Source organism: Zosterops lateralis (assembly GCF_965231275.1).
Source record: "Zosterops lateralis genome assembly, chromosome: Z".
NCBI classification, from domain to species: Eukaryota; Metazoa; Chordata; class Aves; order Passeriformes; family Zosteropidae; genus Zosterops; species Zosterops lateralis.
Window position 1 is genome coordinate 37,971,118 of NC_139800.1, and position 12,169 is coordinate 37,983,286.

Below are 12,169 nucleotides of genomic sequence, written 5' to 3' on the forward strand. Positions count from 1 at the left end.
AGTCATACAGCTTCACTGAGCTAACAAAGTAAAAAGATTACTTTTATCCTCTTGGCAGAAAAAACATCACTAGTCTTTAGAGAATATACAAAGTGCTATGACACAGTACTGAAATGTCACTCTGCAGGAATCGTGGGAACATGGGAACGTGAAATGTTAATGAGGAAGTCTGTTTTCCAAGGCTATGCAATTGGTTGCTGTGCTTTTTACTGCATGAATTCAGAGTAATCTACTACGTAAAGCCAGAAATTGAGGGAAAAAAAATTCATCAGAGAAGGGTTATGTAACACGATGCCTGCAAAAGCTGGGAATTCCATTTGATGTCTTCTCTGGGAGTGCTAGAACCTCCCCCAAACATGGTTACTGGCATTTAGGAGGAAGACTGTTCTGACTAGTCTCTGTCCTATCCCTTGTCAGCCACTGCAGCACCTTACAACTGGGTTGTGGGGCCCCAAAGCCATCCATCACCCTCAGCACCACAGTCCCCAGTGAACTTATAGTTAGACCAGGCTGCAGCTGGCATGAGTTGCAAAAAAGTGGCCAATCCTACCTCATGGTACTCAGATGAGCAAGGCATAAACCTGGTGTGAATTGATTGTGGTCATCTTAGCAACAGTATTGATTGATCTGCTGAGGATCAGAAGGCTTTGCAAGAGGGATCCTGATGGACTGGATCGATGTCCTAAGGACAGCTGGATGAGGTTCAATAAGGCAAGGTGCTGAGTTCTGCACTTGGGTCACAAGAACCTCATGCAGTGCTACTGGTTGGTGGAGGAGTACTTTGAGAGCTGTTCAGCAGGAAGAGAATTAGGGATGCTGGTCAACGGCCAGCTGAACTTGAGCCAGCATGTGCCAAGGTAGCCAAGAAGGCCAGTGGCATCCTGGCCTCTATCAGACATAGTGTCCAGCAGGACACACTCAAATCCTGTGGCCAGTTCTGGGCCCCTTACTCTGAGCTACTGAAGTGTGTCCAGGGCAGGGCAACAGAGCTGGTGAAGGGTCTGGAGCACAGGTCTTACAAGGCACAGCTGAAGGAGCTGGGGGTTTTTAGTCTAGAGAAGAAACTGAGGGGAGAATTTATTGCTCTCTACTGCCTGAAATGAAGCTGTGGTGAGGTGAGAGTCACTCTTTTCTGCCATGTCTCAAGTGAAGGGGTGAGAGAAAATGGCCTTAAATTACACCAGGGAAGGTTAAGATTAGAAAATAATTTTTTCTCTGAAAGAATGTTTACACATCGGAGTAAGTTGCCCAGAAAAGCGGTGGAATCACAGTCTCTGGAGGTGTTCAAGGCGAATCTGGATGTGGCACTCAGGGACATGGTTTAGGGGTGACTGTGGTGATGCTATGCATGAACTAGATGATCTTTCAGGTCTCTGACAACTTTGGTGATTCTGTGTGGTGATTCCACGTGGTTATTTCTTGTGTCTTTCCTGCCCTGTAGCTTGTGTCGTATCTGTGCAGCCCCACATACCCCTTGTGCCTTTCATATCTCTGTTGGTCGGCTTCCCGCAGCTCCACCCCACTGTCTTCTGTTTCCAGCAGGAGTACATGGCTTCATTTGGTTTTCTCATTTTGGTTTTCTCTTTGGTAAGAGAGCATATCCATATTCTCAGAATAATCAGACAACAGGGCCTTGGATTTCTATGGCAGCTAGGCCATGAAGTTGGAACAGTGAACATGTATAGACATGTATAGACAACTGTATTTTTAATTGGAAGAAAGAGAAAAAACTTGAACTATTAAATTAGAGGCCCTGCTTTAAGATTAAGATATGGTCCTTCTATAGGAGCCCTAGAAGATTAATGTTTGCAAATAGATTAAAACAATGCTCAAGGCCAGCTTCTCTGGCACCTTTTAAAGTGCTAAATTCATTGAAAAGATGGCTGCTTAGAGTGGTGACAAGTGTTAATGAGATTGTATTGTTGAAAGTGCTACATGGGACATTGGTGGTAGTTTTTCCTTAGAAGAGCTTCTTTGGAGACCATGACAGTTCACTGATTTGGCATAGCAGTCTCCTCCCCGTGGATTGTTTTCACATTGCAGAGGCTAATTCACCAGGTTTTTTAGCCCAGTATTGCTAGTCAAAGGAATATAAAGTGAATAAAAAGTGAATATAAAGAAAGGTTATATCTGGGCCGTGGTTTATGCTTTCATAAACTGGCATTTGGAAGTACTTAAGTCCATACTTCTGTAGAAGTACAATTCTAAGTAAAACTGAATTGTGATATTGTATGGTATTATGGTGATAATGCAGCTGCTTTCAGTAAGTATCAAGAAAATCTACACTAATTCATATACATAAAGAGGTCATACAGCGACATTATGGATTTAAACTGATAGTATATTAGGTTAAAACTCTAGTGCTTTTAATCCTTTCATAACGTTAGCTAGACTGAATATAAAGGTTTTATTTAAACGTAACTGTAGTCTGTTCAGCACAAAACCATTTGCAATGTATGTGTATCAAGCAGTGCTGAAATTACAGTGTGCATGGCAGAGATTTTATACTGCAGAATGCTGGTGATGTCTGAGAGCTTTGTAATAACTTGCATTTCTTATTAAAGGATATGCTGAAGGCTTCTCTTTGAAGCACCCAGAACCTTTAAACTTCGGTCAGTGAAGTCATGTTTTCATTCACTAGTGCTTCTTGGAAACACCTCCTAGCCTTGCTGAGAGTGTGGCAAGAACAGCAAAAAGACACCCCACCTCTCTTCATTGCTGTTATGGCACAACCCTGGGTGCTTGGACTCATAAGATAAAAATCAAAAGAAGCTCTCAACAGATGCAATTTGTTTCAGGCACCCTGCAAACAGTTGTGTCAAGTCCTAGGCTTCAGTTCAAAAAGCTCTGAAGTATGTGCTTCACTTTAGGCATACAACTAGCACAGCCCTTAATGCTTTTCTGAGCTGAGTGAGTGTTGACTCAGTAACCACTGATTTTTAATAGAGAAGGAAACATGCATTTAGAAGTAGTGCCTTTGGCCTAGATGTGTGCTTTTGGTGAACTGAAATGCAAGGTGCTCTTAGGCCATGGATAGATGCACAGTGTGCCATAGGTGATGATCAGTGTTGCCCAGGTTATCTTGTCTTCATTGCAGTGCCATCTATCAAGGAGACCACTCTGTATAATACTTTTGTTGGTACTTTGAAAGGCAATAAATTATGTCTTCAAAAAGGTACTGAGGTGTTTGAAGTAACATGAATGATAGAGAGAGAGAGACCTCCGGACTTCTCAATACTGGTTAAGTCCTCTGTCCAGTGAAGTCTTGTGCCTTCAGGGACAGAAATGGACACAGCTCCAGGCAAGATGGTCTGGCAAGAACAACAATGAGCCGTGTGCCTTGTGCTTACCTATAAACTGAATTCTTCGTGTTAATACTAACAAGTCAGCTTTGCTACAACTGCAAAGAGAGACAGCTAGGTGTGTGATGTCACAGATCAGTTTGTCACAGAACCCTTGTTCAGTGGCAGTTTATCATCATCACTGTAGAGGTGTGTCTTTCATTTTCCTGCGTGACACTGGAAACTCAGCATAAAGTCCTACCAAAAAAAGACTGGATCTATAGTGAAAAAACATAAGAAGATTTGAAGAATGGTTGAGGATTTTTTAAATTGCTTTTTCAAAATCTCTTGATTTAAGATGTGACCAAAAAAAAAGTAGAATCACGTATTTTATTGTCTATAGCTTTCATTAATTTTTAAAGGAATGAGTCAAAGAAATTGCTGAACGGAACCAGTAGCAGAGGTTATGATAAGCAGATGTAAGAGCCATTTTAATATTTGATGAGACCAAAAGGTTCTCATCACTAACCATCTTTTAATGGCACTTGCACTCTGACTGGGTGTATGTGGCTGCATGTTTCTAAGGGACTAATTTTTTTGTCTTTCTAATGAAATACCTCTCAAGACTGGCTTAAAACTGGTAGTGGTTTGGAAGTGTCTGATTGTCATGTCAGTTTAGGTTATGATAAGGTAGGAAGCTGAATGTTTGGTTGCATCTCAGCATGTTGGTGTGTTCAGACTGTCCACATCGAGGGGCCTCTCAGTCAAAGTTGAAAAGTAGCAAAGCGCAGAGCCTTAAAACCAGTCTGTTTGCCAGAGAGATAAACTGTTAGCATAGAGACAAATGAGCCAAACTGGGAAAAGCACTTTAAAATGTGTATCTATTCTCTATCAATGCAGTGCACAGGAACTGGGTCCCTTTTTAAATGGCTCAGACACCTGTGCTTAGCAACCTGCATGGAATCAGAAGCATATCCGCAGTGTAGCCAGGAACTGAAATTGGGAGCCCTGCTTGTCATTCAACAACCTGCTAAGTAATATTCTCCCATCTATCCCATAACACCTCATGTAGAGGGAGTAGAAGAAGGGCCTCATAATAAACCAAGTCTATGAAAATTTTAGCATGACTTTCTGTTTCCATGAAATCAGCAGTGAACCTGGTCATGTGGTGATGCACAGAACAGGACTGAGATACCACAGGCATAGCTGTGTTTGGTATGCTGCACTAACACTGAATTGTTGACAAATAACAACATGGTAATGGATATCGTGTGTGATGTGGAAATAACATCAACCCTGACTGTTGGGTTTTTCTTCCATTTGATGTTTGAACATGAGAACGAGAGGGCCATTATTTATAACAACAAGTATTACATCCCAAAAGAAGAAATTATATTTTGAATTGACAGAAACCTGAAAGTGTAAACGTGGTTTCATAATAATATGTATTTTCAGAAAGGAAAATGAGTTAATCAAGAGTAAGCTGTCCTTGAAAAAGGTTTCCTTTTTTTTTTTTTTTTTTTTTTTAAATCTTGGAAATATTCTCAGCTCTCATGGTACAAAAGTAACTGGCATATCTTTATATTCTTATAACAGTATCTCAGCAGTTACACTGTTTAAAAATTACTTAAATAGATTCCTTTATTGGCATGATACAGCCAGAATAGGACAAGCCAGGAACAATAAACTGTTTAGAACCTAGAAATAAAAATTAAAAATTTAAATTAAGGTTAGGAAACCTAAGTCTAAGGAAGTTTAATTTTCTGGGGAAAATTAAAAATGTACTAAAACCTTTCAGAAGGGCATTAATTCAGTGAAGGTCCCATTCAGGGTAGGAATCCATATCTTACAAGTTGTTTATTATCAAGGGAATATATCCAAAGGACTGATTTTTTTTTTTTTTAATTTATTTTTTTATGGACAGGGTAGTAAATGTGGAACAAAATAATTTGATGCATTAACTGTAGAACTTAACAACAGAAAATAGCATTGCTTTAATTCAGTCAAAGTTAGAATATTCAACCATACAGAGCCAACCTTACCATTTCCTACAGTGAGAGCACTGTGTCTTCATGAATGTCAGTTGCTGTTTCTGAGTTTCTAGGAGAATCACCTGTCCAGATTTCATTTAATTAATCTTTTTTTAGTTTTTTGAGTGTTAAAATAGAGAGTAGAACTGGCCTAATTCAAAGTCAGTTGGTAGTTAATGTAGACCTCGCATTCCTTATGTAGAGTGTGCCAGGTAAAAGTTAAAGATTAGTTGGGACTTCAGAAACAGCATTTTTTTGGGATTTTTGTTGAGGAATGTGTTGTGTGGTACTCATTGTTGCTGAGGGAGAGAAGTTTAAACCATGAATCCACAGTTCTTCAAAGCTCCTCAAAATGAATGTTATCAGATGGGAAAAGAAAGAAACAATGTATTCTCCATGTTTAACATCTTCAGACTGCCTTGTGCAGGTCTGAAGAAACTATTTCCAACTCTTTTATTTGTTTTTCTCAGGTTGGGGGTCACACCATGCTGCCCATTCGTTGGATGCCTCCAGAGAGTATAATGTACAGGAAGTTCACCACAGAAAGTGATGTCTGGAGCCTGGGTGTTGTATTATGGGAAATCTTTACTTATGGCAAACAGCCGTGGTATCAGCTCTCAAACAACGAGGTGTGTGTAATATATTCTCAAATTGCATTGGGAAAGATGTTATGCTAATTATTGGTGTGTCTTTTCTGGAGAAGGGACAGCATCAAATTTATTTCTTAAAGGCTGACACTGATACATGGTATTTATTGTATTTTCATGGACTATATGGTTAAATTTCTTCTTTTTCACCCTTTTCTCCCCTGAGTGGATGGAAGGTGTTCAAGTGGAACTAGAACAGTTGGAACTTAATTGTTTCCTTTGTGTAGCATAATGTCTGCTCTGGGTAGACCTTGAGACAATGAAAAGGACCTTAGCTATCTTCTGAACAGACATATCATACGTGGTACTGTTTCAGAGTGGTTGTCCATAACTGTGGAAAGATTAGATTGAAGTAATCAAGATATCTCTTGATTTCTAGTCACAAATATCCCCCTTTCAGAGATTAACCACAGTGACAGTCATAAATTTGCAGAGTGTAGAGAGAAGAGGCATTGACAGTCTATGAGAAGGTTGAAAATTTATCCTCCCTTTGAGGTGGAAGTTGGGTAGAGAGAGAGGTTATGGGAATGATTCCTAGCTCCAATCTCCTTATGTGTGGAGTGGACAATGCGGGTGAACTTAATGTGAGTGAAGTTGTTGCTCTTTGATCACTTACATCACAGTGAGTTTTCCAGATCACATATTGTTGCACATTCATCTGGCTATAAATGCAGTCCTTTCCAGAGATGACTGCATGGCAGCCACCAGTGAGGCTGCTATGGTTAAAGTTAACTTTTCTATGGATGAACTTGATGTAACTGGCACAACTGTGATAATCCTTTGCTTGTGATTTCTTGTAGGTGATTGAGTGCATCACTCAGGGCCGAGTCCTGCAGCGACCTCGCACATGCCCAAAGGAAGTGTATGACTTGATGCTGGGCTGTTGGCAACGGGAGCCTCACATGAGGCTCAACATCAAAGAAATCCACTCCCTCCTTCAGAACTTGGCCAAGGCATCTCCAGTCTACTTGGATATTTTAGGCTAAAGTCTCTTACCATTTCTTCTTCTGGGCTGCAGGAATGAATGTGTTCAACTGCCGCTGAACTACATTAAAATACATTCTTAACTTTGACAGTATTAATGACAAAGTTGTGGAGAAGCTTTCAAAGGGCAAGCAATGTGTGCTTCTCCATCTGTAGACACAGTATTGACTTTTCAGACATTACCAAGACATATCTTCTCTCTTTCTCTCAGTTTCTATCTTTTTTTCCTTCTCTCCTGTCTTTCTAATCAATTTGGCTTCTGCATTATTGTAACTCTGCATAGACAAAGGCCTTAAAAACCTAATCTGTTATATCAGCAGACTCTTCAGTTTGCCCACCACAACTAACAATGCCTTGTTGTATTCATGCCTTTGATGTGGATGAAAAAAAGGGAAAAAATATATTTGACTAAAACTTAGTGATTTCTGCTGTATAGCTACTGGGAGTTTCTATGGATTCATCTCATTTTTTTTTGCTTCAGCCTATGAGTGGAAAAAGAAGACTGGTATTCTCTACATGAGGAATGTTCTTTGCAGAGATGAAGCCAGATAGAAAGAAGACCCTCTTGTGTGATACACTATCTGGAGGAACTTGGGGAATCAGGTGGCATCTAACCCTACAAGAAAACACTGAAGTGATTTGATGGAAGGCAAGAGGGGGTCTAGCTATTTCCCTGAAGAGTCTTTCTGTGGACTAAAGGGATTTTTTAAGGAGGTGCTTTGCCAGCACCATTCATTGCCAGGATCAAATAAAACAAAAAAAAGGTGGTCCTTGCACTGCACGCAATTGTGTCACAACATGATAAACTAAACAGATGCCCTCTTTTGTCTTCTGGTAGGGTATTGTCATGCCACTGGTGTAAAAATGTTCTCCAGGTAGTCTTTTTTAGTAAAGGCTGAAGCTAGATTTAGTTACATACAATATTAATCTCAAGATCACATGTTGAAACTGAGGATTTTGATAGGACAAACTGTAAATGCTGAGGCAGGTGTATCTTATACTGTGCTTGTCCAGCAGCATATTTCTTCCTTCCTCAATCCTTTATTTTTTCTTTTTTTTAACCGTGCAAGCAAAACTGTGCATGGTCTTTGTCAATTAGTGCCCTTTGTGCAGAAAAAATCACTCATCTTGTAGTACACCCAAGTAGACATAGCAAACTCATAATGATATAACCTATATTTCATTATAAGAGGCTAATGGAGGACATTAGCCATGTTAAAATGCCTTTACAATGTTATAGATATTATAGGCTGATATAACATGAATACTCTAAAGCACGGAGATCACTGGTTATGTTTGAGACATAGCAGGGGATAAAGATCTCTAGAGAAAACAAATTACTTTGTGGTTATGGCTTGCTATTCAGAGTGCAAAGATTCTGAGCTCAGCGTCATTTTTGTATTGGTACTATTGCTGTCATAACCAACATACACACCTTATTAAATAATTTATTTTTGGTTGGATTGGCATTTTATGTGTATGACATTTGCATGGCTGCTGTGTTGATGACCGCTGCATGGGCATATGTGTTGTTTTTCAAACTAGAAGTTGACAATTTGAAATTTAGAGCTAGGATTATTTTTAATATGAATTCTTACAAATGAAAACCTACCTTACCTATTCCTCAAGACTTCTGCCTCCCTCTGTGAGGGGGCGTTATTGCAAAAAAGTGATCTTTCTTTCCATTTTCTCTTTTTATTGTTTCCTATTGATATGAGCCAGATCAAAATAGTCCATCTTCGTGTTGGGGATATTTTATTTAATAAATTAAGTATTTTATTTTTGTAAGTGTTCCCATAGCACATTTAATATATCATTTGCTTGCATGTATTATTTATTAAGGCACTTTAAGTTTTTCCTTCAGAAGCTTTTAGAGCTAGCTTATAAAAATTCTGAACATTTTCAGAAGAAAAGAGTTCACTGGACACTGATGAAGTTTTACCCTTCTTCAATGTCATTGAAAAGGCAGCATTACAAAATAAACATGACAGTGTAACTATAAAGCCATACTCAGTATTTCTTTAATAAACTAGATGTTATTTCTTAACTGCTACTGAACTGGAAACATATAAAAAGCCAGAGGAAGATTCCTACAAAATGGGCCTTAAGATTTTATCTAGACTGTCTTGGAAGTTCTCACAGAAAACTAGCAAAAGACTGAGCATCCAGTGACACCCATTCTCTTGAGAATATGAATGTTATATTTTGAAGGAATTTGAAATTGATCTTCAAAATAATATTGGTGGAAAAAACAAATATCAGAGTCCTCTTACTGTGCAGTGGGAAGAGGGTGCAGTTGGTGGAGGGGCCTGCTAACTTTCTACCTGCATTTTCTGTCTTAGTTTCTTCTGAGGTGAAGAAAAAGGCATCTGAGATGATGCTTTTACTGTAAAAAAGGCTCCAGCCCTAAATCAAGCAGTTGTGTTTTGCAAACACTGAAAGAATGTATACCAAAAATAACCACAAGACCCTGAAAATGTACTTAGTGGCATCTTATTTTTGATTTACTAGTGAGACTTTTAGAGTCATTTCAGAGAATAAATAATATTAAAATGCGTTGTGCAATAACATAGCAGTTTGTTAAATTTCTAAAGGACCAAATGTTCTACAGAGCCACCACCATAGATAACCTTGACCTATATCTTTGATGTTCTTGATAGTGCATAACATGTATAATCACAGTAGAAAAGCTGTAAACTGTAGCTATGCATAGTTTGCATTTTTTCATTAAAAGGTAGCAGAGTGAGAAGAGGAAGAAATATGTTCAAGTCACAATGGAGGGTGAGTATATGTGCATATTCATCATGTTTGCACTGTCAGGTAAATCGTGTACACTGAGCAAATATGACAATCAGGCTAATTTAAAAAGTCTTTCTGGACTGTGCTATGAACTGACCATATATATATATATATATATGTGTGTGTGTGTTTGCATATGGCATATATATATATATACACACACATAGCATATACATGTATGCCTATGTCTGTTGTATTTTACTTATATATGTGCAGACATGCATGCACATTATGTATGGGCTGTGTGTATATGTATAAATTTACATACACCTATGTTACTACAAATTATGATTAGAATGCTACTAATAAATTGATAATGTCTGCTGAGTAACCAAATTTTTTTTCTTTTGATATTTCTTTTTCTGTATTTGTAAGATTCAACTTTCTAACTGGTGTGCAGCAGAGGCAGTGCTAGAATGCCAGAGATTTAACAACAAGCACTTTTCTTCCCCAGATGATTGCATAAAAACATTTCTTCCATTCCCATGTCACCTGTTGATTTCTCACAATGAAATTAACAAATAAGCTTCCAAGCTCAGAAAATAGAGTTTGTTTTATTGTAGTTTCTGGGTTTGTGCTACTGTTGTTTTATTGTTCTAGCATAACAGTGCAGCTCCATTAGCTTTTTATACTTGCCTGCAGTAATGAAATAATTCCAAGAATGAGGTGGACTATTCACACTGCAACATGACTTGTAGAACAACAAGAACACTGACATTCAGGAGTAATAATAGTAGCATTCGTCGCACTCTGTCCTTCACTTTCAATAAATCTGCAGAACACGGAGCTGGCCATGGAGAAAGACACTTGTAAAGCAACAGCACCCCATGATGCCAGATGGAGTGTACACTTTTAAAAGGACTCCATTCATTTTGACCTGTAAAACAACATATCTATATATTGTCTACAGGTTAATAAGTAACTGCTTATTTTTTATTTTTTTAGGTTTTTGTCCTTGCTTTTTTTTATCACTTTCTTTCCTTCTTTCTCTTTTCATGTCTTCCCCCTTCTTTCCTTCTCTTATATTTCTTTCTTTCACTCTCTTTCTCCCTCTGTCTCTACCCTCCCCACCTTTACAAAAGATTGTGGTCGATGTAGGCTTTTACAAAACACTTTTAAAAGAAATTAAATTACCCAAATGACTAAGGTATAATATATATGTGCTAGAACAAGTCCACATTTGGGTTATTGTGGCCTGTAACTGAATTTCAAATACTGCTATAAAATGTGGGGGAGGGGAGCAGGGAGGGACTGGAGAGGAAGTTGGGATTTCTAAAGAGAGATGAAGGTTTTGATAGCACAGAAAGTTGTATTTTCTTGTTGTGAGGGCTAGAATAAACCACTGCTGCTTTGAATAAGAGGTCCTTTAGAGCCTTAGTTTAAACACCTTTATTTGGGCAGGGTGGGGGGATGTGTTGTTCATCACAAATATGAAGCAAAAGAAGAAAAGAGTATACATGTTGCAGGGAAAACACTGTGAAATTCACAATAGCAACCAAGTGACTATTTTGCCATCTTTTAAACATATGTCTCAGGAGAAGAAATAGGAAATGATGGGTGTGTTATTTTTCCGACTATGCATTCTGCACAAGATCTGTGGGGATTTTTTGTTTGCTTGTAGAAGGTTCTGAGAGATGACTGGCTGATGTTTTATAAACACTGAATATTTGAGCAAGGATTATGGAAGCTGCTAGTAAGTGAGGCTGTTGATTGGAATATGTGAGAAAACAGAACAAATCAAATCTATCCAGAGGCCTAATTCTTGCAGCTTATATGTATCTTTCTGTAACTTGTAGAAAAGCACCTAAGAATGTTTTATATACAAATAATTTAATTCAACATTTATGTTTAATTGAATCACCAATAGAGAGAGAATCAATTAATTATTAAATATTTGTCCCAGCCCTTCTCTCCACCTATACTTTATGTATATATATTTCTAGATATCACTGTTTGTCACTTTAGGTAAAGAGGAAGATATCTACATGCAAATATAAATCTCTATATTGTCACCAAATTGTGACCTGGTGTGTAGAGCTATCTTTCTCCTTTCTTTTTTTTTTTTTTTTTTTTTTTTTTTTTTTTTTTTTTTTTTTTTTAATTATTTAATGTGATGTCTCCGTGGAAATATTTAGTGGTTCTTGTTTTGCAGTTTGTTACAAGTAGTCATTGCTTTAAAACTTTCATTGCATCTTGGCTGATTTCAAAGTGATGCCTAGGTATCAGTGTTAAAAGTTTTGTTTGTGAATCATGTGACCAGCTTCTCTCAACATGACATGGGAAGTCTCTTGTATTACAGTGTATTTAATAAAAATTATGTCTTACAATAAACAATGTCATCCAAAAGAAAGATAAAATGATTACTTTAAAAAACTAAAAATTTCATGAAGTTGTGTTTTGTTTTCTTTGTTTGAATGCCTTTGTTTAC

The 12,169-nt window shown here is 37.9% G+C and overlaps 1 protein-coding gene across 1 annotated transcript in view; it reads left to right on the forward strand.

Annotated features, from left to right (window-relative positions):
- NTRK2 (neurotrophic receptor tyrosine kinase 2) overlaps positions 1-8,830 on the forward strand; it is a gene marked incomplete at its 5' end in the record, with an annotated part of 205,074 nt that extends 196,244 nt beyond the window's left edge. The window contains 2 exons of the mRNA XM_083884010.1: positions 5,782-5,940; positions 6,759-8,830. Coding sequence (XP_083740136.1) covers positions 5,782-5,940; positions 6,759-6,944 — 345 coding nt within the window. The 3' untranslated portion in view covers positions 6,945-8,830. The remainder of the gene's footprint in view (positions 1-5,781; positions 5,941-6,758) is intronic.
- Positions 8,831-12,169: the final 3,339 nt, after the last annotated feature.